The sequence below is a fragment of the Dendropsophus ebraccatus genome, chromosome 6 (genome assembly GCF_027789765.1).
Source record: "Dendropsophus ebraccatus isolate aDenEbr1 chromosome 6, aDenEbr1.pat, whole genome shotgun sequence".
Classification (NCBI taxonomy): domain Eukaryota; kingdom Metazoa; phylum Chordata; class Amphibia; order Anura; family Hylidae; genus Dendropsophus; species Dendropsophus ebraccatus.
In genome coordinates, this window is record NC_091459.1 from 132,540,348 (window position 1) to 132,568,223 (window position 27,876).

The following is a 27,876-nucleotide window of genomic DNA, read 5'->3' on the forward strand; positions in this document are numbered from 1 at the left end:
GAAGCACAGGAGAGAAGCAGGGGAGAGAAGTGTGGTGGAGAGAAGCACGGGGGAGAGAAGCACAGGAGAGAAGTAGGGGGGAGAGAAGCACAGTAGAGTAGTAGGGGGGAGAAGTATGGTGGAGAGAAGCACAGGAGAGAAGTAGGGAGGAGAAGTATGGTGGAGAGAAGCACAGGAGAGAAGTAGGGGGGAGAAGTATGGTGGAGAGAAGCACAGGAGAGAAGCATGGGGGAGAGAAGCACAGTAGAGTAGTAGGGGGGAGAAGTATGGTGGAGAGCACAGGAGAGAAGCAGGGGGGAGAAGTATGGTGGAGAGCACAGGAGATAAGTAGGGGGGAGAAATATGGTGGAGAGAAGCACAGGAGAGAAGCACAGGGGGAGAAGAAAACAGGCCCAGCTTTCACACTGAGTGAGTATAAATACATTTAGAATCTATATTATTAACTATATGTATAATATGTACTGTTTTTGTCATTATTTTTGTCATAATTTGTACTGTTTGTGTCATTTTGTACCATTTTGGTTGGTGGTGTTACCCCGGGATTTTTTAAGTATAAAAAGTGTGCCGCGGCTCAAAAAAGGTTGAAAATCACTGGCCTTGAAGACTGCTAATGTTAATTTCTATTTTCTTTCTTTGATTTTATTTTTTAATCTGAAATTATTAAAAGTTACATCTTAAATTCCTATTAATTCAGTGAGAATATCAAAATAAAGGGAACAAATATTAAACAGACTTATTGATCTATCAGTATTCTATAGTGATGAGCGAATACTGTTCGATTGAATAGATATTCGTTCGAATAGTAAGGTATTCGATAGTATCGAATATTATTAAATAGTATGCCGAATATTCGATAAATATTCGATAAGCGTTCAGATCCCCCTTCCCTTTTCCTGAGGTGTCATTGTGGACTTGGTGACCTCCAAGTGGTCGAATAGATGTTTTTCAATGATCGAATACTTGTTCCTATAGACTCTAATGGGAACGAATATTCGATCATACGTTCGAATATCTGGGAGATATTTGTATGAATATCGAATATGCGAATGTTTCACTATTCGCTCATCACTAGTATTCTATATTAGTAGTGGGCGAATAATGAAACATTTGAATATTCGATATTCGTACGAATATCTCCCAGATATTCGAACGTTTGATCGAATATTCAATCCCATTAAAGTCTATGGGAACAAGTATTCGATCATTGAAAAACATCTATTCGACCACTTGGAGGTCACCAAGTCCACAATGACACCTCAGGAAAAGGGAAGGGGGATCTGAACGCTTATCGAATATTTATCGAATATTCGGTGTACTATTCAATAATATTTGATACTATCGAATACCTTACTATTCGAACGGATATCTATTAGATCGAACAGTATTCACTCATCACTATTATATATATATATATATATATATATATATATATATATATATATTGGATTCTGTCACCCTCCCTACACTGACAATTTCATGATGTTCTAAGCCTGACTCGAACAGCTCTCCCTCTCTACACTGACAATGTCACAACATTCTAAGCCCTACTCGGTCAGCTCTTCCTCCCTACACTGACTAACTACCACTATGAATATTGCTGCCTAACTAAATTCAGACGCTGTCCCTGCTCGTATCACTCTCCCTACTGAACGGCACAAAAATCAGGAAAGACTGTGAGAAAATTTCCTCAGCGTCAAATTTTTATAGCATGTGCGTAACGTACGCAATGACACTAATCGTAGAGCCAATCACAGTAGTTTGTGGCTACTACATTACCTGATGTGCCCTTCCTTCCCCACATGTTCATTGGCTCTTCCAAATTGGTGGGAGGAAACTCACGCCGTTACGTACATTGCAACATGTTCTGATCGTTAAATTGTTTGTGATCTGTGGACTGTTCGTACGAACATGCAAACATTTACAAACATCTTATGGATGTCTTATAGATCCATTATGGAAGGCTTGCAGAAAATGCATGCTGTGATATCATGTTCATGAGGCCTAAGTCACGTAAAATCTATACAGCTAGGATTCCAAGCCTGTCTTCATCCTTTTGGAGTTTAGGCCTAAACCAGAAAATTATCAGATTGTCCAAAAATAAATAAAATTAAATAATAATATTAATATTTATTATTATTATTATTATTATTATTATTATTATTATTATTATTATTATTACACCCTGTACCTCTAAAATGTTTAAATTTTCAGATACACAGGAGGATTGGCTTGGATCGAGCCAATAAAGAGGTTTCCCTCTGGGTGCAGGTGACCACTAGATAAATAACACATATACGTTAATAGCTTGTGAGCCACGACAGGATAATGTTGACAAATGTGTTTAGTAAAAGAATCACAGAGCGTTTTGCCCCCTTGCTACTTATGGCCCTTCCTTAACCTCTTAAGGACATATGACGTACCCCTACGTCATATGTCCTCACTTGCACTTCAAAGCGGGGCCGCGCGGCGGCCCCGCTTTTAAGTGCCGCGATCCCGGGTGCCGCGAGTAGCCCGGGACCGCTGCTATTAGCGGGCACGGTCTGATCGCCGTGCCCGCTAATTAGCTAATCGGAGGCAGCTGTCAAAGTTGACAGCTGCCTCCGATTACCGGAGGCAACGTTTCCCTGGGGTCTAGTGGGGGAGATCGCTCCTCCGGGACCTTGTCCCGGATGGCGCCGTCCTCGGCTCGGCACTCGTTCGTTTTCGGCTGCAGCAGCCGAAAGCAAACGAGTGCCGATCTCATGGATCTCTGCAGCATATCTATGCTGCAGAGATCTCAATGAGAGATCACAGTGTATATACTAGAAGTCCCCCAGGGGGGCTTCTAGTATATGTGTAAAAAAAATAAATAAAGTGTTGTTAATAGTAAAAAGCCCCCTCCCCTAATAAAAGTCTGAATCACCCCCCTTTTCCCAGGTTTTAAATAAAAGTAAACAAATAAATAAATAAATAAATAAACATGTTTGCTATCGCCGCGTGCGTAATCACCCAAACTATTAATTAATCACATTCCTGATCTCGTACGGTAAACGGCATCAGCGCAAAAAAATCCCAAAGTGCAAAATTGCGCATTTTTGGTCGCATCAAATCCAGAAAAAATGTAATATAAAGCGATCAAAAAGTCGTATATGCGCAATCAAGGTACCGATAGAAAGATCACATCATGGCGCAAAAAATGACACCTCGCACAGCCCCATAGACCAAAGGATAAAAGTGCTATAAGCCTGGGAATGGAGCGATTTTAAGGAACGTATATTGGTTAACAACGGTTTGAATTTTTTACAGGCCATCAGATACAATATAAGTTATACATGTTATATATCGTTTTAATTGTAACAACTTGAGGAACATGCATAACAAGTCAGTTTTACCCCAGGGTGAATGGCGTAAAAACACATTTCCCCCAAATAAAAGAAATGCGTTTTTTTTTTCAATTTCACCACACTTTGAATTTTTTTCTGGTTTCGCAGTGTACTTTATGCAAAAATTCAGCCTGTAATTGCAAAGTACAATTAGTGACGCAAAAAATAAGGGGTCATGTGGGTTTCTAGGTGGAAAAATGCAAGTGCCATGACCTTTTAAACACAAGGAGGAAAAACCGAAAACGTAAAAACGAAAATGGGCCCCGTCCTTAACCCCTAGACGACCCTGGACGTAGGGTTACGTCATGGAAGTCTGTCCCCAGACGACCCATGACGTAACCTTACGTCACGGGTGTTATTCCCGCTATGACGCGCGCTCCGGAGCGGAGCGCGCTTCATAGGAGGTGGGGGCCGGCTGCAGTGAGCAGCCGGGACCTCACCGGCAATGACACGCTGCAGCGATCGCGCTGCCGCGAGTCATTAACCCCTTAAACGCCGCGATCGCGGCGCGACCGCGGCGTTTAAGTGTAAGTGACAGGGGGAGTCCCCTGTCACTTACCGATCGGGACCCCCGCAGTGTGACTGCGGGGGTCCCGATCGGTAAAACGGACTGCCGGAGGTCTCTCACCTGCCTCCGTGCGGTCCGATCGGCGCTCTGCTACACTGAGCCTGCACAGGCAGGCTCAATGAGCAGAGCGCCGATAACACTGATCAATGCTATGCCTATGGCATAGCATTCATCAGTGTACAAATCAGACTAATCTATGTACAAGTCCCCCAAAGGGACTTCAAATGTGTAAAAAAAAAAAAGTTCAAAACACTAACACACTACCCCAAAACCCCTCCCCCAATAAAAGTCTAAATCACCCCCCTTTCCCATTATATAAATAAAACATATAAAAATGAATAAATAGATAAACATATAATATACCGTAGCGTGCGTAATTGTCAGATCTATTAAAATATAACAAGCGTCATTGCGACCGGTAAACGGCGTACACAAAAAGAGGGGAAAAAGTGCGCAGATTACCGATTTTATGTTACATTATATATTAAAAAAAATCAATAAAAAGTGATCAAAACGTCCGATCTTCACAAATATGGTATTAATAAAAACTAGAGATCATGGCGGAAAAAATGACACCCCATACAGCCCCGTAGGTGAAAAAATAAAACCGTTATAAGCATCACAATAGGCCCATTTTATTAATATTTAATTGCCAAAAAAAAGGATTTCATAAAAAAAAAAATATATAACATTAGAGAATCTGTGTAACCTGCATATGGTTGTGTTCGGACTGACCTATAGAGTAATAGTATCATGTCGCTGTTACCATATAGTGCATTACGTAGACACAGGAACCCCCCAAACGTTACCATATTGCATTCTTTCTTACGATTTCACCTATTTATATCTTCATAAATAATATATTTGGGGTTCCATCATACATGTTATGGTAAAATGAATGACGCCATTACACAGTACAACTATTCCTGTAACAAACAAGCACTTACATGGCTTGTAGATAGAAAACTGAGAGTGCTAGAGCTCGTAGAAGGGGAGGAGGGAAAAACGAAAGCACTAAGATCAAAATTTGCGTGGTCCACTGGGTCATTTTGGGCCTGGTCCTCAAAGGGTTAAAGGGTTAAAGTGTCACTATAGGTAAAAAAATTTTTTGCAGAAATCAATAGTACAGGCGATTTTAAGAAACGTTGTAATTGGGTTTATTAGCCGAAAAATTAATTTTTGTCATGAAAAAGCAGTTTGAAACTCTCACCCTGTCTTCATGGTTTTCCTATGGAGAGAGTAAGATGAGGCACCAAAACAGGACAACAAAGAGTTAAGTTACAGCTACATCATCAGACTCTCTCCTCTGATGTCACCACTGACCTCTCTGAATAGCATTCTGAATAGCACCCCGCTGTGTAATCCTTTGTTCTCTGCTCTCTGCTGCCGATTAATCTCGCTCCTCCCTCCTCCCCTCTCCATAGCTCAGACAGGATCCGACTGATGAAAAAGAGTTGAGATTTCCTGATTCTGAGCAGTGGATGACAGAAAGGAGAGGAAGGGGGGGGGACCTGGGAAAAGGCTTTTTAAATGCAGATAATGGCATATTTGCCTAATAAACCCACTTACAAAGTTTCTTAACATCAACTGTACTATTGATTTCTGCAAACAACCGACAGTGACATTATAAGCTTAACAGAACATCACAAGAAGAACCCGCTCACCTCAAGGTCAAAGGTGAGAATCTCAATACATAATACAGTGGTGTCTATACATCAGTAAAACCATAGTCAATACTTCCAACCTTTAAAAAATATTCATAGATTATCCCACAAAACCCATGTCCTAAAGAGCTAAGGGCAGCATACAGACTAGATACTAGACAAACAAGACCTCTATATTATCAGACCTCAGACTAGATGCTTAAAGGGAACCTGTCACCCCCCTGCCGGGGTGACAGGCTCCTGACCCCCCGCTACAGCCCCCTATACTCACCTGATCCCGCCGGGTCCCACTTCTGGATCCGGTCGGGTCAAGGAGATATCAGCCGCTGCAGCCCGGCGCGTGCGCTGAGAGATGAGTCCAACGCTCATAGAGAATAACGGAGAGTCCAGCGCTCAAATGTCAAATGATAAGTCACGTGAAATGAAAAAGAAAAAGCTAAAATACAGGGGGTTATAATAATGAACAAAGTAATACAATGAAATAGCATATAGCACTATAACTAACTAAGGTGATTACTATAGTATATAGCTGCTCATAGGCTGTATAGAGCGTGTGAGTATGTAATTAGTAGGTTAGGCACTATTGTAGTTCAGTTATAGTGGGTCCTTTTCTCTGTCTCTCCTCCATTAAATGCTGAAGATGGGCAGAAAGTACCCTGGGAATCAGCCCTGGCCGGCCGCTCAGCTGCAACAAGCTCATGGGGTTCTTGCACGAAGTGCACCCTATTCAAGTGACGTCATTCTCAGTGCTAGTAAGGGTCAAACAAGGAGCTAACGCATTTCAGCACCCTCAGCCATGACAGCTGAAACGCGTTAGTCCTTCTTTTACCCGATACACATCAAAAGGAGTGGCGTCATTTGAATTATAAGACCTTAGGCAAAAACTCTAAATGATTAGACAACACACAAGATGCCTAACTTATCTGACCCTGGAGTAGAACCCTACATTATCAAACTCCAGACAAGACTTCTACATTGTCAGACTCCGGACCCTAGACCAAAGCCCCAAACTATCAGACGTGCAGATTAGACAAATAAAACTCAATGTACTTGGTACTCTTCACTTCTAGGTCATGGCTATTCGAAACTTATAATATGGGCCAGTAGCAGAACACTTGGGATATCTACAGGTCTGTGTTAGTGACATTCTAATGGTGTGACTGTAGGAGGCGCAATTGGGACCTACTGTAACTGTGAGGGGGGGGGGGGTGCTTTTACGGATTTTGTTTTCTCATAAACTTCCAGATAAGTCGGTTTACACCTGGAAAAACAATTCACCATTTGCTGTGAACCTAATAGTTGCAGTTGACTCTAAAGTCTTCAATATTGAAATTTTTATGAAAATAGGGTTTACTCGATGTTGCATTATTAGCATCCAACAGCATGAAGCTATTTTTAAATACATTGCTTGAGGCTTTTTAAAACGATCTAACATGTCTATCTGCAAAATTACATAGCTGTCATTCCGCAAACTTTCATTTTTCCAATGCAAATCGCTCTAGCAAACAAAACACCTATCAATATAGTATTCATATTCCGAAAATCCATGAACTCATTTGGGCTGCAATTTTTTATTGTCATACCTAAATGATGATGAATATTATTTTGGTTTAAAATAGGAATAATAATAAAAAAAAAGTTGTAATTATCATGGATGAAAAAGAAAATTTCACAGCACAGTCACCTTAAAGGGACAAGTCAATCTTTCCAGAACAAAGTGCAGCAGTTCAGACTTTCTAATTATAATTTGATTTGCTTTAATTCTCTTGTATTGATTTTGAGAGATGTTTTTCTCAATTCCTGTCTACAGCTAATTTCAGAATTCTGATGGCTTCCTGCTTGCAGGGATCAATGCTTTTTGGGAGCTTAGATGACAGTCAGGTTTACAATGTTAGGTCTGATGGTGGACTGCTGTTTCAAATGGCAGATGAATTCTTTTGGAAAGCTTCCTCTCCAGTCAGTTGAGGAACAAGACATATTGGATAAGAATGTTGTTATTTTTGTCTTTGTGGGACAACTTCTTGATCACACAGAATTTATTAGGCACCATTAGGGTACTATTACACGGGCCAATGGGGGCCCAATAATAACTGTAAACGAGCACCGATCTGCTAGATCGGTGCTCGTTTACTGGGCCTATTACACGGCCCGATAATTGTTTTACAAGGGCTGCATCAACATTGTTACCGCTGTCCTTGCAGCCCTTGCTTAAACTCTATACATTACCTATCCAGGCTGCAGGGCTCAACTTACGGTCTTCTTCTTCCCTGTTCCCGCGCGCTGCAGCTCAAGAGCGGCCTGTCTTAGCTGACAGGCGGCTCAGCCAATCACTGGCTTCGGCGGTCCCGGCCAGTGATTGGCTCAGCGGCCTGTCAACTGAGATAGGCCGCTCTGAAGCTGCAGAGCGTGGGAACCGGGAAAAAGAAGATCGTTGTCATCGGCTAATCGTTGTGTTTATTACACGGAGCGATAATCGACCGTCCGATTATCATTTCATGTTGTAGGGCCCTTAGAGTAAGAGATCCTTCTATTGAGGCTCTATTGGTTTTCAGTAGGTCTTGTCGTGTCTAGGCAACTTCATCTAGTCCCCAACCAGAGGAAAAATAAAACATTGGATGTTTCATTTGAAGCCATATGGCTTTTCAGCTGTAGGAGGCAAGAAGACAAGGGATTTGTCTTGTTTATGTTTCTACACTGAGTCCATGGAGCAGTTGTGTTGAAAAGACTCAGTGTTGAGTGGTAATAGGGACAGATGACTATATCCATGTTTTCCACATGGCCTTAGGGCTTTATCCAACTTCAGGAGCCACCGCTAATCAAATGCCGAAAGCTCGGGTTTGGATCGACTCGAGCATGCTCGAGGTTCGCTCATCTCTAGTGATGAGCAAACATCCCAATGTTTGGTTTGAATCCCGAACACGAACATTAAAAAAAAATTATCGTAATCGGTTTGTGTTTGCCAGACATTCACAAACAAATGACGAACATACAGTAGAAGTGCACATTTCGGTCTATGCACATACATACAGATTATCAGGTGCAAAGTGTAAAATTCATAGTAGCGAAGCAATTATGAGGTGCGTACCATTAGCATATCTTTTATTTGCCCTAGCATTTATACTGGCAATCACTGGCACTTATCAGAGTCAGACAGAAAGAGTAATGAAAAAAATATATACAAATTAGCCCTAAAAATGACTGTTGGGTTCTTGATTTTTTTTTTCACACAGGATGCCTGGTCACTTCAGGGTTAAAAAATTTATCCATTTACTGCTAAAATGCTGGATTCTCTTACCCTCCCTACACTGACAATTTCACAATGTTCTAAGCCCTACTCGATCAGCTCTTCTTCCCTACACTGACTAACTACCACTGTTAATATTGCTGCCTAACTAAATTCCGATGCTGTCCCTGCTCCTGTCACTCTCCCTACTGAACAGCACAAGAACCACAAAACACTGAAAATTTTTTGACTCAACGTCGCGTTTTTATAGCATGTAATAACTCTAATCGTACAACCAAAGACAGTAATGCCAGTAGTGAACATAGCTACTACATTACCTGATGTGCCCTACCTTCCCCACGTCTTCATTGGCACTTTCAAATTGATGGGAGGAAACTTACACAGTTGTGTACATCGCAAGATAAAGGGTCGCATGTTCAAATATGTTTGTAACTATTCCGATCATCAAACAAACTGTTCATGATCGGCGAACACAAACAATTAGCGTCATGTTCATACAAACATACGGACATTTACGAACATCACTATCTGTGTCACTTACCTGATCAAAAAGAATTTCTAACCGGAGTGGTGAGCGCCCTACAGTATTTTCTATTTTTCCTGTGGTTGGGTGATAATTTGCACATCATTTGGTATACCTTTAGATTGGGTTGATCTTAGAAACATGTATTAGATGTTACACTTTAGGGTCACTAGTTTGGTTGGATTACTACATCATAGAAACGCCCTAATACATAAAAGTTGTAAAAAAATAAATATAATGTTCATTATTAATAGTAAATTCATTTGCACTTCCCCCTACTTTCTTCCTATTTATACAGCATTTATGTCCTCTTAATTACTTTCCAATTGATGCCCCTTCTTTTTTTATTATCATCTGAGAATTAATTTATTAACTGCGTATATATCAAAATAGCTTTGGGAATATTTTCGAGAACTACAATTCAATTTAGAGAATAATTTAGATAATTGGAGATATGAACTAATGAAGAGTTTTTAATTAACCTCTCAAAGTATAATGAAAGAACACTGAAATATGAGATAGAAAAGAGCAGGAAGACACTGAATTATAATTACATTTATTCATCATCCAGATTATTCTGTGTTTTCGAGACATTATTTCGGCTTATTTTCGAGTCCAAAATGCGTGTTGCCACTAATTACATTTAACATGTATTCATGAATATGACAATAAATTAGGAAACAAATCAGGAAAACGGATGTAGCAGTGTTGAATTTATGTAAATTTTTGTGTCTGTCTGGGGGGCTGCTGTGGGGGTGTCTTTGATCTTACAAATGATGCAAGGGCTACTAGCATAGACCAATTAGCTTGGGGGGGTCCAGTCTTGACCGTCCACCCTATCCAGTCTCCGCAAGGCACTATGTTATAGTTCGTGGAGACGGATGGATGGAGATTCCCAGTTCGTGGAGATTTTTGAATGATACAGCTTGTGACTGACATTTTTTATTGCATACCCCCAGGAGGGAGGAGGAAGTGACACATGAGAAATCATTGAGTTACTTTCTGCTGGATAGTGTTTATCCACAGAGGAGTTGCAGGCACAGAACATGGGGGCATGTCCGGGACAATCACTGGAGGATAATTCTGAAGGGTACTAAATAGAGATGAGCGAACCGGATTCGGGTTCGAGTCCATTCGAACCCGAACATTCGGCATTTGATCAGCGGTGGCTGCTAAACTTGGATAAAGCCCTAAGGCTATGTGGAAAACATGGATATAATCATTGGCTGTTTCCATGTTTTCCAGACAACCTTAGAGCTTTATCCAAGTTCAGCAGCCCCAGCTAATCAAATACCGAACGATCAGGTTCGGATGGACTCGAACCCAAACCCATCTCTAGTACTGAAGCTTCACCATTCTATTTATTACTTTAGTGATCAATCTTTAAAATTGCGCTAGCTTTGCCATGTATATCCAGTACACAATATACCATATGTGGTTGTTCAGGAAGAGCAGCTGATGTGTTACAAGTCCTTAGCGGACATGAGCGCAACTTGGACATGCTCGAATCCAATTGTTCCTAGGGAGTCCGGGAAAGCATGGATGCAGCTCATGGCTGTATCCATGTTTTCCCGGACTTCCTAAGGCTGCATCCAACATCTTCAGCCATCGGTAATCAAATGCAGAACGAGTGGACTAGAGCATACTCAAGTTGCGCTCATCTCTAGTCCTTAGTTCTAGCATAATCTACACAATATGCCACACGTGGCCTGATTTTTCATATAAGAAGAGGTTTGGTTATGTTCTTTGTTCTTTCCATGTACTGCATGATTTTATTAGCCTTGGCAGCAGCTGCCTGGCACTGGTTTCCACAGTTGAGTTTTCTGGCCACCGGTATCCTCAAGTCTTTATCCCTGTCATATTGATTCAGTGTTTCAGTATGTCATGGTGGCATGCATTTCCCTTCCCCAAGTGCACAACCTTACATTTATCGGTGTTGAATCACGTTTACCACTTCTCTGTCCAGGCCTCCAACCATAGCTCAGTATTACCACGAACCTAAACCAGACGAATATCTTTATATTCTTAGCTATAATAAGAATGCATCTCTCATTGAGTCTCGAGTAAATGTCAGCTTGATTCCTAAACAATGGGAAACAGTAATATTTAGAACAGTCTTAAAACCCCCTTGGGGCCGCTAACAGCATAACTGTCAGATGTAAAAATAACCATGACACAATCCATTTCGATTTGAGCCATAGCAAATAAATATTTCAGTCATCAGAAACTGACATGTTCCTCTTAATTCGAGATTTTTTCTGGTAGGTGTCGTATCCTAAAAAAAAACAAAAAAAAAAACACTTCACAGTTTGTAACACAAAACAAAACAAAACAAAGATTAAAAAAATAAAGAAAACCAAAAATATATAAAAATAAATAAATAAATTAAAAGTTCCCTGAAAACTTTAGGAAGTCAGAGCTCTTTTGTTGGAGATATTTTCACTGTATTTATCCTCGTTATAATACAGGCAATTTTCCGTGGGATATGGCGCCATGCCGGAATCGAATACGCTATGATCATTTTGTTCTTTGGATGTAAGCACAATTTGTAATTCTATTTTCAGTTTTGAAAAAAACAGAACTGACTGGAGGTTCTTAAAAATCCAGTAAATATGTATATTGCAGCATGACAGCTCGCAGGTGTAGTGTTCTATTATCTGACATCCGGAGAATTTCATGCTTCTCGCTGGGGATCCAGGCTGTGTAGCCGAGCTAGTCTGTGGTGAATTACCGGGGAGTATGCTATTCTTTTTTCCTTGTCAATCTCAAATGATGTCCTTCATGGTTTCATCTGCATTAGAGTATATATCAGGAGAAGGAGGCAAGTTTGGTAAATGAATGAATTTGCAAAAATATTTGCCTTGGCAAGTCCTACAAGTATAACTATATTGATAGAGATGAGAAGATCTGGAGAACTTTTAGGGAAATCCTAGGTGTTAAGTTCTACATTTCTCCTGCTGCAACATAAGTAAAGATTGTCTCCATCATTAACTTTACTTGACTTTAACTTTACTAGGATTTACTTTAGGTAAAGCAGAAGCCCCAGGAAACTAAGAAACTACAGGAAGTCAGGGGGGTGCGGGAACATAGTAAACAAAGTATACTTACCTATGTTTGTGCTCTGTTGCCCCGTTGTCCAGTTGGCAGCCACCGGTCTCCTGCAGCCTCTTAGCTGCAATTTCACATATGCGTACATGGGTGATCGATTGCCTATTGAGCCAATCAAGGACGCCGCCCTAATCATTAACTGGGCGATATATCTAATTATGTTTAACATTTTTGCATGTGTTGAGCCATAGGTTAAGGGGAAGAAGGACACATATGTATGGTACCTTTCCCTAGAGAGAAGAGCTGACCAGGGAGATCTGCAATAATAAACTGATCTCTGAGGCTGCTGTTTTTTAGACAAGAAGTCGAATTGATCAGACAATGCTCCTCATTTCATTATATATCTTTTCTAGAGTTGGAGTTTTATGACTTATGATTCATATCCCCTGAGCAGTATAGAGTTGCATTAAATAATTCTGCCTGCCACCAATAGAGAGGGCTTACCGCATACCTGTTATATACGGCTCCCATCGCATGCAATAAATTCTGATGCACTGAACTGCTCAGCTCCCCCTAGTATTGTCTGCAGGCAGCTAGAATGTTACTATTTAACTCTATGCTGTGTGCAGGGAAGCGGGTTATATGGAGATCCGTTACATAATACATTTTTAGGGTAGCTTCATACTTACCGGATTGCCGCAAAATCCACTGTGAATCCATGTAGAGTAAAGTTCTATGGGGTTACATATCTACATATCCGCAGCAGAATTTTCATTCTGCTGCGTATATGTCACCTGGCCCCTTTAACCCCCCACAACCCCCGGCACAGAGCATACATTACCCGCTCGGTGCCGCGGCAGCACTGATTGGCTGATGGGGACCGACGGGATTCGGGAGCCTCACACACAGCCGTGGCGCCGAGCAGGTAATGTACTGTATGCTCTGGTCCTTTGGCTGTGGGCTGCGGGTGGTTAAAGGGGCCGGGTTACATAACTGCAGCAGAATGAAAATTCCGCTGCGGATATGTAACCCCATAGAACTTCACACTACATAGATTTGCAGCGGATTTCGCTGCAAACTCGCAGCGTGAAATCCGCTTTTAATCCGGTACGTGTGAAGCTACCCTTAGGCTATGTTCCCACTACATACTAAAGACCAAAAAGAACAGCGTTGTTGTTAACAACAGACGAAATTAATGTTCCTGATTAATCATCATGATCAATAATTCCAGCCATTGTTTGCAATCTTTAGCACGCTGTGGGAACATGGCCTTATAGTGAATCAGGAGGTTGATTAGCCCAGAATTCTAAACATAAAACCTGGACCAGTGTTGGACTGGGGCATCTGGGGCCCACCAGAGGAAATGCTCCTTGGGGCCCACCAATGAAGGACCAGTGAGAAATAACATGTCAGTCAGTGTTAGTGCAGGTTCTAAAGCTAGGGGCCCACCGGAGGATTCTCCGCTCCTCTGGTGGGCCAGTCCGACACTGACCTGGATGGACATGATGGCCGGGAGAGTGGTTCAGTGGTTATTACTGTACCACTAAAGCATTGGGGTCCTGGGTTCATGCCGCACACAGGGGCTGCCCAATCCAGATGAAACAAAGCCATAGGAGGTGGGGGAGGAGACTGAAGCCTCCCCTCTCAATGGCACCAATGGGTAAAACCTTTTTTTCTCCAAAAAGAAGCCCCAGACCTACCTAAAAAATGTAAATCAGCAATGTGCAGCAGCCACTGTTGCGCCAATCACAGATGACAGTGTCACTTTAAATTGTGAGAATCCTTCCAAGATAATTGATCATCTATATATTCTTGCACAAACATAATTACCATCATAGGCGCTCAGCTCAGTGGTTGGTATTGTGGTTATGGAGGACTATATGTAGTTGTATGGATTTCCCAGAGGTACTCTGGGTTCTTACCACCTTACATTGGAATTTAGATTGTCCAGTTAGGATAATCATAATAACAATTGTACGACGCTGCAGAATATATCAGTGCTATATAAACACCTAAAATAGGTAAGCAACACCGGCGTCCAAATACACAGCTAGAACGCATGGATGTCATCGTAAAAAAGAATGTTTCCCTGTCCCTTTAAATCTGCACGCTCTTCATATAACTTAGGCTAATATTTTAATAAAATAATGAATAGTATGCCGTACGGAAGGATATGGATTTTAAATTTGCGCACATGAATGAGTATAAATCACCTAAGACAGAAGCGTTTTAAGTGCTTTGGAAAAGCTCCTACGCACAACACAGCTGTCATCAATACAGCACCTGACTGTTATTTGTTCTCGGTGTAATGAAGTTCACAGTGGGGTAGGCTGCTTTGTGCTTACATTTGTATTTTACCGAATGCTTCTTACCACATCTCAGAGAAGAAAACAGTATAGAGAGTGTATATAGAGCCGGTGGGAAAGCTGCCGTGTTTCTCTTGTCTGTACAGTATACTTGTTCATTCTGATAATTTCACGGGGAACCTTTTTTTATTTGAAAAGGCATCCATTTTTTCTCGCAATTACATTGAAGTCAATGGAATGACGGACGTCCAATGCATACAGTGTATTAAACAATGAATGTTGTCTGTGCGGACGTCAAAATAATGATCATGACTAAGGATGGTCCGAACCTGACGAGGTTCGGGTTCGTATGAACCCGAACGCTCGGCATCAGATTCCCGCTGTCTGGCCGCTCCGTGCAGCGGGTGGATACAGCGGGAGGACCGCCTGGAAAACTGGGATACAGCCTATGGCTATGTCTGTATCCCAGTTTTCCAGGCGGTCCACCCGCTGTATCCACCTTCTCCACAGAGCGGGCAGACAGCGTGAATCATTGCCGAGAGTTCGGGTTCGTACGAACCCGAACCTCGGCAGGTTTGGATCATCCCTAATCATGACAATTTTTTTCGGGTGACGTTATTTTTAAGTTGTTCACACACAGTTTTTCACCGTCCTTTCTCCTTTTTTACTGTGAAATTAAATGGACTTTTCAATTAAAGACACACCCAAAGGGCAATTAGTAACCCCAAACTAGAATAATGTACCAATAGCCTTCACTGCACTGACGGGCGACCAAACAGCGAAATTACGAACAACATTTTTATTTTCAAAAACAGAGAGGAAACATAGCCAGTGACTACTCAATTAATGGTTAGGATTTTATATTATAGCATAGATCTGCAACTTGAGATACGTTTAGAGGCTCATGGTGGAGGTAAAGTAGTTTGCTTTTAAGGTTGCCATACATTTTCAATAACTGACTCCCGAACCATAGTCCTCCCGATACACAGGAATCTTCGGCATAGCCGGAACAATATTTTAATATTTTAGCAGATCAGACAATTCCGCACACTACGATACCAAATGTTTTTATTTATTTATTTGTTTGTTTTTACATATTTCTATTTGTAAAATTAGAAAGAGGGTGACTTAAACCCAGGGGGGGGGGGGGATACCACTTTATACGTCAACCTAGGGGACTTTCATAAGCAATCATTAGATTGCTTACAGTGATTAATGTCATTGCATAGCATTTATTAGTGTTATCAACGCTCTGTATGTAGAGTCTGCCTGAGGCAAATTCTATGAGAAGTTCGTTGATCAAACAAGACAGAGGTATGTACTATTCCGCCATTTGTCAGGGAAATTTATCAGGATCCCCCCATTACGCTGGGTGAGTTCCGATCAGTCAGGTACTGCGCTTGGCATGGACAACTTAAAACTGGCTATCACTTTAGATTGTGGTCTTTAAAGGAGAAGTTCAGCTAAAATTTTTATTAAAGTATTGTATTGCCCTCCAAAAGTTATACAAATCCCCAATATACACTTATTATGGGAAATGCTTATAAAGTGCTTTTTTCCCTGCACTTACTACTGCATCAAGGCTTCACTTCTTGGATAACATGGTGATGTCACTTCCTGGATTACATGGTGATGTCACGACTTGACTCCCAGAGCTGCGCGGGCTGTGGCTGCTGGAGGGGATGATGGCAGGGGGATGCTCAGTGTCCCACCAGTGCCCTGTGTCCCTCAGTTTCCCCCTGCCATCATCCTCTCCAGCAGTCACAGCCTGCACAGCTCTGGGAGTCAGGTCATGACATCACCATTTTATCCAGGAAGTGGCATCACCATTTTGTCCAGGAAGTGACATCACCATTTTATCCAGGAAGTGGCATCACCATTTTATCCAGAAAGTGACATTACCATTTTATACAGGAAGCGAAGCATTGATTCAGTAATAAGTGCAGGGAAAAAAGCACTTTTTGAGCATTTCCCATAATAAGTGTATATTGGTGATTCATATAACTTTTGGGGGGCAATACAATACGTAAAAAGATTTTTTAGCCGGACTTCTCCTTTAAGGCTTTAATAGCAGGCAGCAGCACGATTGCTGCTGCCTGTCATTATGCAAGGCTCTTGACACACTGAAGCAGCCCCGCACACATTAAAACCCCTTTATGCCAGGAAAACACACATTTCTACTGCATGGGGCATCGGCAGTTGATACATTTATATAGGTACTGCTGACGTGAAGGGGTTAAAAATGTTCACACAAGTGAACCATTCCTGCCTATAAATAATAAAAATAATCCATTATAAAGAACCCCAGCCGAAACTGTGAGCTCTATAATGTCTGAATGTGACACATGAATATCTAAACTGGACACTGCTGGCCTGTTCCCAAAGCTTACCCTAGGCTAACTGGTCTGCTCTTGTGGATTAAATCATCTGTCACTCTACCCAATGTAATGCTCTTTTTTTCATGTTGCTCTATAGCACAGCTCAATCTGAACCAGCTTCACGGCCAGGTCTACCTTAACAATGAGATGAAAAATGGAGAAAATTTGCACTTTTTAGTCTTTATAGAAATCCTAATGCTCCTATTAAGACATATGTGTTTCCACGATACCAGACTACAAATAAACCCTATAGTCTTTCATCTGTCCCCTATAAACGTGGTAGGTCGGCAAGACAAAGGTGACTCATAAATGGAAGTATGGCTGCAGGATCAGTCCTGCTTAGGGAGAACAGAAACTAAACAATAGGACAGTTTTAATAAGGTCCATCGCTTAGTATTTCCCATACATCAGACCATTTTATATGCTCCAAAGACGACTTCCTTGCAACAATCGTTCATGGTGAACACAATGGGAGAGATTTATGAAGTCCGGCGTTTTTTTACGCCAGGCTTACAAATGTCCCCGCAGCTCCGCAGCTCAGGGGATTTATGTAGAGGTGCATTGCCTCTACATAAATCCCGATCGCACAGAGCCAATCCATGCAAAAATTTTGAAACCTATGCCAGAATTTTTTTTTTACAGAAAAAATGATAAACGCGGCGCACGCAGAGGCCACGCCCCTCTGCGTGCAGCCGCACCCCCTGTAACGCCCCCTTGCCGCTCCACTGGCAAAGGTGGCGCAGATGGGGCAGATGCGAAACAAAAAACGCAAAAGTACCATTTGCGAATATTTTTATGCTGATTTGCTCCATCTGCACCTAAAAAAGGCATTTACGCCTTTTCATACATGTCCCCCAAAGTCTATTCATATAATAGATGCATGTTTCACATTAAGATTGTGCCAAATTTGCACCAGAAATGGTACAGGTTGAGAAGTCATTAAACATGAGTGAATTTTTCAAAGGTTTGGTTCGGTAGGTACGCCTTCCAGTACGAGTCTTCCAGTACTTATCAGCTGCTGTATGTTCTGCAGGAAGTGGTGTATTTTTTTTTCATTCTGGAGAGTAGGAGAGAGTTTTCTGCTGCTGCTGCTGCTGATTTGCTGCTGCTCTGGACAGTTCCTGACATGGACAGAGGTGGCAGCAGAGAGCACTGTGTCAGACTGGAAAGAATACACCACTTCGTGCAGGACATACAGCAGCTGATAAGTACTGGAAGACTGGAGCTTCTTTTATGTGCTTTTTTAATTTTATAAAAGTAAATTACAAATCTCTGGCACCTTCTGACACCATTTGATTTGAAATATTTTATTTTACTGGAGTAACCCTTTAAACCCCAGCATTACTGACCTGTGTGCTTTTACTCTAAGGATTCATTTCTGCATGAAACCAGAACTAGTCCAGTTTAGTAGACGAGAATGTACAATAAGTTTCATCAAAACTCAGAAAGTCCAGCTTCCCAAGTTTTCCAATTCCCAGAAGTCTGGTATGAGACGCTTATGGAACGACTAAACCAGTCAACAAATTCATTATATTTAGATTCAGCAAATATCTAATCACAATAAATTACGGAGACAAACAGAATTAATGAGAACATACACCAAAGCCATGTTAGTCATTAAAAACTTCATTTATGCAATTAGGAATCCACAAATATATGTTTGATGCCATTTAGAAATGAATTGCAGTAACTAATTGCAGCTAAACCCTCAAAATCAACAACAATCCGTCATGTGGGAAATATTTTATACTAAAATACTAAAGGATGTAAACTTTTCCCAGTGAGTATGAAGAACTTTTAGCACTTAAAAAAGTAGCCATTGTGTTGTTTCCATAGCAACCACTTCTCGGCATAATAGAAGGACCTAAAATGTTCCGTCCTTCATTCCCAAATGTCCACCAGAAAAACACCTTAGGATAAAGTCTTGTACAACAGATACATTGAAATCATTACGTCGCTTTAAGGAGTTTATAGGTTATAAAAGGAAAAAAATAATATTCATTGTTTGTAAAATATTAACATCAAAACTTATTCTAATATGTATTTTAAGGCACTCCATGGTATTGGAAAAAGTTAAAGCGAATGTACCATCAGGTACATTGCTTTTGGTTTTTAACCTTAACAAATTGGCGCCGGCGCAGGGATTCCAGTGGCGTGGCCTTTTTTAACTACCAACCAGTTCCTGCGCATGATGCTGGTCTATTCCCAAGCACCGTCCCAGAACACCGGGGGCAGGGGCAGGCCCGCCAGCCCCCAGTGTGATGAAACCCCCTCTCCGCTGTGACGTGGCTCCATTGATTCTAATGGAGCTGCGTCACAGAGGGGAGATCGTCACACTGGTGGCCAGCAGGCCTGCCTCCAGTGCTCTGGGACGGTGCTCAGGAATAGACCAGCGCTGTGCCAATCTGTTAAGTTAAAGAATCCAAAGCAATGAACTTGATGGTACATTCGTTTTAACTCTCTATAACGATTCTTCAGAAGCTTCAGAATCCTTAAGCTCTATCATCTTTTTTTTTTTCAAATCTGTATTTTTATTTTTCAAAAATAATGCAATTACATAAGATATTTTTTTTCTTTTTCTTACAGTAACATAACGAACAGATGTAGCAAGGAGTAACAGGTTAACATTTTTCATATCAACTGGTTAACAGTCCACATAAGAAAAATAGCTACAGAAAAGTGTCTGTTGATCACTGGCGATGATATGCATATTGCTATGGCATCATGAAGAAACCTTAATATACATCTTAGTGGAGATACGTGTCCAGATAGCATGGGGAGTTGAGGGATGAAGGAAGTATATAATAATAACGATGATATATCCAGAAAAATATGCATATCCTGTGTAGGCCATACAACTTGTTGGCTGGTAGTTGTGTCCAATAGTATTGTGATCTCTTTGAGGGAGTAATCATAAAAGCTATTTTACATCTCAATATAACGTCGATGTGCAGTTTGGGATCTATTTTTCTTCATTTCCAAGCTGCGGGGTCGCTATGTACACCTCTAGGGGATGTGCCCAGTGTGTGTGTCTTGGATCAAGAAAAGGTAGTCAAAAGAAGGGAGAGGGGTGTCTGTGTGTGGGCGGGGGGGGGGGGGCAAGTAGGGGAGGAATGGCAGAGAGGGAGAGTAAGGGCCCTTTTACACAGAAAGATTATCTGATAGATTATCTGCCAAAGATTTGAAGCCAAAACGAGCAACAGACTATAAACAGAGATCAGGTCATAAAGGAAAGGCTGAAATTTCTCCTCTTTTCAATTCCATCCCTGGCTTTGGCTTCAAATCTTTGGCAGATAATCTGTCAGATAATCTTTCTGTGTAAAAGGGCCCTAAGAAGAAGAGGGAGAGATAGTGGAGGGGGGGGGGGGGGTATCGTATCATAGCTGCGATAGAGTAACATCTCTGTTTGCTATCCATGGAGCCCAGGTTTTCTGAAATTTTGTTCTGGTATGGCTCAGTATGCTTGTTCTTCTAGCCTGCAGATTTGGTTTACTTTTTCTATCCACTGCCGTCTGGATGGGACCTCTTGATTCAGCCAATGTAGCAGGATTAGGAGTTTTGCTGCAGATAGTAGGTGTGCCTGCAGTGAATTTTTGCGAAGCGGGAAGGTTTTGCTAGGTAAGCCCAGCGCAACCAGTTCCATAGACAATTTGGTTTGAGAGGTGGACATTTTATTTATCTCCCCTTCAACCATTGTCCAAAAAGGAATGATCTCCGGGCATGTCCACCAGATGTGGTACAATGTACCTTTATCAGTTTTACATCGCCAGCACGTGTCAGAGAGGCCCATACGATACAGATGTTCTGGTGTTTTGTACCACCTAGACAACAATTTATAGTGATTTTCTTGTGTTTTGACGCACTTGGAAAAACCGTGGGAATGTGCTAAAATGATATCCCGTTCCCTTTCCGTGAATTGTTTCTGCAGGTCCATTTCCCAAGATAGCAGGTAAAGTGGGGGGGCCCCCGATTGTTCCTTTAGCAAACTGTCTACATACCTGGTCAACTTGTGTTTGACAGTGACTCTGGAGGCGTTCTAACCAATTTATGTCTCTCCATGTGGTGTGTGGAGAAAGTTTGGTTTGTAAGGGGACAATATATTTTGCAGTGCAGCAGGGGATGGGGGCTTGGAGTCTTTAATAAGAGATCCTTAAGTTACGTGGGTCAGCTTATCCCATATTGGTTGGTGAGAGGTTCATGTCTGGTGCGATTAGATATGGCAATAGCATTCCTGGCGCTGTTGGAGGCGGGGAGGATAATTGTGGGGATATAGTCAATAGGTGAAGGCATACTTGGAGGGTGCCTCTAAGAAGGGGGTTTCTGATCGATTTAACCTCCGCTTTAGTGGGGAGCCAAAGAGTTTTATAACCTTTCATACCCAATTGTGTATATTCCAGCTCCTTACCAACCAGAAGGCTCATATTGGTTGCTACGTCTACCCAAAGCTCTATCATCTTTAAATCTAGGGCTCCACAGCGTCTTTGGCTTCAACATAAATTGCTTGACCAAAGTTACTAATGTAGCTTTATTGGGTCACATTGAAACCTGTGATTGCCACCAGAAATTCGTCCTTAATAGATTTCTAGTTAGTGTTGGGAAATAGTCATGGTGATTGTTGTGGCCAAGAGGACCAACCATGCTAGAGGATGACTATTCTAGATCAACAATACTCGCGGGGTGTCTTATCATTGCATTGTGCTGCTCAGTGTGCAGCCGGTTCTGCTCATCTGATGTGAGGTTGTGTGAGTTTGCCTGGAGGGGCACTTTAAGTCTTATAGTCTTATAGATCACACACTAGACTCCATTGACTGTTTGTATATTGGCTGGAGAAGCCAGGACCACCCAAGAGAGAGATGTTCTATTCTAAGTCTAGTGGAAGGTAATACAGATGGGCCTGTCTTTACCTCCTTCGTGAGCATATCCAAAGAGGAGTATCGTATGATGACAAGATGATGATTGTTAGTGTGAATACATTTTTTAAATTAACTAAATAAGGGGTCTTTCAACTTTACTTAATTATAATATTACTAGGAAACACTATTATTGGTAGATGCCCAACTGCAGTGACCCTTGTGATGGCTAAAAAATAGGAGACAATAATACTGCTGTGTGGATCACGTGGTAGGTAGTGGCGGTATAGAAAAAATGAAAGGGATTATGTCCTCTTCATTCAAGGAATCTTAGAGGTCGCATTGGTTAGATTACTACTGTTCAGAAAATAATAGTCTATCAGATGTCCCAGATGACCCATGTCCTAAATGACCCAAGTTCGTACCCTTATCTGCTGAATCAGCCAATGGGGGCCATTCCACTGGGCCACGGCGTCCAGTCCTCTTCCCAGGAAACTATTCATTGAGGAACATTTGGACCTGAGATCTGTAATGTGGTGGTGCACCATTTTGGTGGAAAAACTCAGGGAATGTGCCAGCTTCAGAGGGAAACACATCATCATGTAGCAATTGCAGATACCCAGTGGAATTTAGGTTTCCATTGATGAAGAATGGTCCAACTATCTTCGTACCTTATATAACACATCATCAGTTTTTGTGTTCCCAGTGTGGGTTACTGTCGGACAAGTAGCAAAGGCTTTGTTTGTTAACTTCACCGTTCACATAACAGTTTGCCTCATCACTGAACAGAACCTTCTGTGAAAACTGTGGGTCCTGATCCAGTTGTTGTGTTGCCCATTTTCCAAATTCAACACAGCGGATCTTCGGTGAGATGTTGTAGCAGCTGGATCTTGTACGAGTTCCATTTGTGTTTAGCCTGTATCCATCGATTGGACGTTGGACTGATGACACACTCCAGGGACATACGTCAAGTGCTACGCTGTAGGCTCTTGGTAAATGCTGCCAGGACAGTCACTGATGTTTGTTTTTTGGTGACAGTTTTCATACGTCCAGATTTGGGCTTATCCAAAACTGAACCAGTAGCACGAAATTTGGCGAGCAGTTTGCTATCTGTGGCATGAGAGATGGGTGGTCTATTAGGGTTTCTTGCATTGAAGTCTGCTGCAATGATCCGGGTGCTGCGTTCACCAGACATAAACACAATGTCTGTCTGCTTCTCGTTGGTTAACCTCTGCGACATGTCAATGACTGTAACAATAAGAAACATGCCAATAACTCGATAATGAATAAAGCTACATTAAAAAGCACACTTTTGGTTTTCTTGTTCAATTTTCTATGTGTTTGATGTGTCACATCACCCCCTTCTCATTGAAAAAAGTAACGTTGAACCCAAAATGGCAGCTTTGCAGATGGCCCCCATGAGCGTCACCAGCGTCAGTTGATATCAGCAACCACTTATATTTTATCAGGGTGTATCCATACTTATGGCCCACCCTGTATAATGAATAGAGATGATCGAACAGCAGGAATTTTCAGGTTGGTTAGAACTTGAACCTTCGGCTTTTAATTCTCGTTGCCTTCCCGTTCCGTGGGGAAGGTGGAGACAGCCCGAGTACCACCTGGATTACTTAGGCTGTATCCCTGTTTTCCAGACGGTACTCGGGCTGTCTCCACCTTCCCCACTGAACGTGAAAGCAGCAGGAGTCAAAAGCTGAAGGCTCGAGTCTAAACCAACCTTAAATTTCCTGATGTTCAATCATCTCTAATAATGAACTGAACCTTTTGCAAAGTTCGTAATGAATCTCAGTTTGTAAACTTCGGTTCATTCATCTGTACAATTTCAATGATAAGACCAAGTGAAACATTAAAAATTAGTTTAAAAAAAAAGAAAAAGTCTATCATTGTGGTATTCCATCACTTCATTTGGTGGGAGAAGCTTCTTCAATAAAATCTTATATTACTCAAAATTTTCTGAAAGTTTGGTGAACCCATGCAAGAAATATTAAGATTTTGGGAATTGCCCTTATATTTGTAGTTTCGAGTTATTACCATACCTAGAGGTTTCTTCTGTAACAGAAAGACAGGTGGAGGCTTATAATAGACCAGCTGGATTTTTGAGCCGTAGAAAATCCCTTTATAAGACTCCTTTTCTTATAATAGCATTCCGGGCACATACTGGATAAATTGAAGGAATTAATAATGCCGGATCATAAATTTATATTTACTGCTTTGTTATTAGGTAATTTCACTCTTTATGGCCATCAACAAAAGGCATCTCCATCTGCTACAAGACAGCGATTACATGCAGTACGGCTCTATAACAGGGGCCCGGAAACACACAAGGTTACTGTAGATCTTTTTCATTAGGATTTAGGATCTTCAGATATTCATGCTGCATTCAGAAGCACCGCAGCATAGAAGAAAACATAAATCTCTATTTTATAACTTTATATAATATTGTTAAATTATAATAATCTGAGATCAATAAAAGGAATGAAAATAGGGGACGCCACTGTGAAATTGCTTTTAAAAAAGCCCAGGGCAGCTTGTATGTACTGAATACAATGGGGAATAATGATAAGTTAGGATGGTATTACACCGGATGATTTTTTTGCAATTAATGATTTACGATAAACTATCTCAATTAGCCGCTATGACAAACAATCTTGAATCGTTCACCCTATTACACAGAACAATGATCGTTACTTACGGTTGCTCATGCGCTCGTCGACCGAACGACATGTTATTCCACTGAACGATGTTCAAACAATTTTAAACGTCCAACGATGAAAATAGGTCCAAGTTCTATCAAACGATTAAAGATTTCTTGTTGGTAGTTTATTCGTTGCCTGCTATTACACTAAAAAAAAGCATCATGTGACCAAAGCATCTTTCTTTCATCTCTCAGGTAACACAGGATGTGGTAAAGACACATCAGAAATGGTAACCCTTGCACTGACAATATACTTCAGTGTAAACGGTTAAGCAGTGTGTAGCAGTGTGGCAAGTAAAGTAGCAGTACATACAAAGAATATACAATATCCACAGTTTAGAGCACAAAGCAAAGTAATCTTCCATCACATGACAACTATACATCAGCTGAGAAACAGGTATCGGGGCACTAAATGTGCCTGACAGGTACCCAAGGTAAAATCTACCATTGAATAAGTAAACAATATAGGGGTAAATACCCAGTGCACTCTCTTAGTACTGAATCATACCAAATGGAAGCCTAAAGCAGTAAACCGTACCCGACATGCATTTGCCTGGAGAACTTTATCAAGGGGGAGTGGGTCTTTAAAGAGAAGAACGTTTTATAAGTGGTCCAAGCCACAGAGTTCAAAAGTTACAGAAGATAGGCGATCTCCCATGTGAATGGATTGGTCAACTAGAAATCGCAAAAAACAAAAAAATCTGACAGGTGCCAAATTATCTTATGAATTACTGACAAAGATACAGTACATAAGTGTGTAAATCTAATTTATAAGGGTGTTATAATAACTGGCACAAATAAGCTACTACTGTACATTCATTGCTTCTAGAATTTCAGCCTCTTTCATCAGTTCGGTGCTTGGAGTAAGTGGTGGATTAACAGACTTTATTGTACTGTAATTATGTTGAGGTTTAAATTTTTCCCTTTTCTTTATTTGCAGGTTAGTACGCTTGACTGGGCACGAGCTGAAAAAATGTATAACCTCTGTGAGGTTCTGTTTAAAGTTAGCAAGGTAGGTGTCCCTGCGTATAGCCTGAATACACTGCTACTTGTTAAGTCAATGTTTTACGTTTCTTAAATTGGTCATTATAATGAACCGAATTATTAACTTAAGGGTACGTTCACACGTACCGGATCCGCAGCGGATTACTCGCTACAAATTTGCAGCGACATCCGGACGCTTTAATCCCCACGCCGCCGGCCAAAAGCCCGCCCGCAGCCCCAGCCCCGAGCATACAGTACCTGCTCGATGCTGTGGCTGTATGATATTCCCGGCTCCCCTTGCTCCTCTTCAGCCAATCAGTGCATGGTGAATTCGCAGCGAAAAATTCCCTGCGGATCCGGTATGTGTCAATGCAGGGGCGGATTAACTTTACCATAGGCCCCGGGCTGTTCACCAGGCCTAGACCCCCCTCCCCACTGTAACTATGGCAGCACTAGCCTGGTGTTCATAGTACAGGACAGATAATGTCATGATGTCCTGATTTGTGCAAAATTGCCATAAAAAAACAGTGATTTTTTGCAAATCATGGCGGAAGTGTAGCCAGGAGACAGTACACCACTGAAAGTATAAGTCTTTTTGGGTGGTCATGGGCCCCCCAGGAGCTCAGGGCCCCTGGCTGCCGCCCGAAACACCCCTATTATAATCCACTACTGTGTGAATGTACCCATATATAGGGGTATTTTAGTCAAACACATTATGACCTGTATGCTGGATGGTAGAATTTCCCCTGATTATTAAAGGGAAGTTCCGGCTGATAAAGTCTTCCAGTTCTTATCAGCTGCTGTGTGTCCTGCAGGAAGTGGTGTAATTTTTCCAGTCTGACACAGTGCTCTCTGCTGCCACCTCTGTCTATGACAGGAACTGTACAGAACAGTAGCAAATCCCCTACTCTGACAGTTCTTGACACGGACAGAGGTGGCAGTCTTTTAAAAAAAAAAGTTATACTAGAGGGTTATAAAACTAAATAATAATAATAATAATAATAATAATAATAATAATAATAATAATAATAATAATAATAATAATATCAATGTTTTACCATATTGCATGATAGTTTGATGTATGTGATATTATATTATATTGTAGCAGGAGTTAATATTCAGTATAATATACTGTATATCTCTCTAACAACTTTACCTTTGACATGTTCGCATATATTCTCTATCTCCAATTTCACGTGTAGGTTTGGCCTGCTGATGAAATCTGGATTCAAGAAAATCTGTATTTAAATATCAATCAAAGTGAAGATTTTGAAGATCAGCGGCCATATTGTTTTAATGTTTTGGTGGGACATGGCAAGAGCCATTACTTCAGCACAGAACTGGGAAGTGATCTACCGCTATGGGAAAGATCCTTTCAGAAAGCAATCTTTATGGAAGTACAAAGAGTAGGGGTAAGTAATAACACTTCCCGGACTTCTACCATAAAAATGTTTATTAAGTGATGGGAAATCCAATCTAAATTCCCATAAATAATTATCAAGAGATCAAGGTTTTGACGCACTCTCCAAATTCTGCAGGTCTCAATCTGATGGAAACAAGTCCCATCACCATCCAAGTAACATGACTTATTAAGTCATGTAAAGGGGTTGTCTGGAAAAAAATAATAAAACTTAGCCATGCTGTTGGGGCTTCAGGGGACATACCTGTCCCAATCCCCTGCTGCTGCCGATTCCCCGGCCACCCACTCTTCTCCGCTGTGAGCATTTTTATAACATCTAATGATGTCCCATTTCCGATAGGAGCGGCACATCATCAGATGTTTCCAGACATCTGACAGAGGAGTAGAGAGGGTAGCCCAGGAACCGGCAAGGGCGGGGGAGTGGGACAGGTAAGTATACATTACAATACACAGGACGATTATTGTGCAAAAATTGTTATATCGTTTGAATTTAAACAATAATCGTCCTGTGTAATTGCAGGCAACGATCGAACAATCGTTCGTGTGTCTTTGATCGTTGATTAACATCTGACCCTTAAATCATCATTAATCGTTTGCTAATCTTTCGCTGTAATTCCACACTTGTTCGCTAATCATTCAGTGTAATTGCACAAGGTTCCTTCTTTTGCTGGTATCACATAGTGTAAACAATCATAATGATGATCATTATTACGATGGTATTGCTGCGTTTAAACAGAGACATAATTTGCCCAATCGAACAATTTCGAAATAACAATATGTTTTTTATAACGATCACGTTTAGATGGAACGAAATAT

At 41.3% G+C, this 27,876-nt stretch overlaps 1 protein-coding gene across 1 annotated transcript in view; it reads left to right on the forward strand.

The window, feature by feature from the left end:
- Positions 1-27,876, forward strand: part of SNTG2 (syntrophin gamma 2) — a 284,599-nt gene that overhangs the window by 227,403 nt on the left and 29,320 nt on the right. Inside the window, exons 13-14 of the mRNA XM_069974063.1 lie at positions 25,597-25,668; positions 26,843-27,052. Of these exons, the coding sequence (XP_069830164.1) occupies positions 25,597-25,668; positions 26,843-27,052 (282 nt within the window). The remainder of the gene's footprint in view (positions 1-25,596; positions 25,669-26,842; positions 27,053-27,876) is intronic.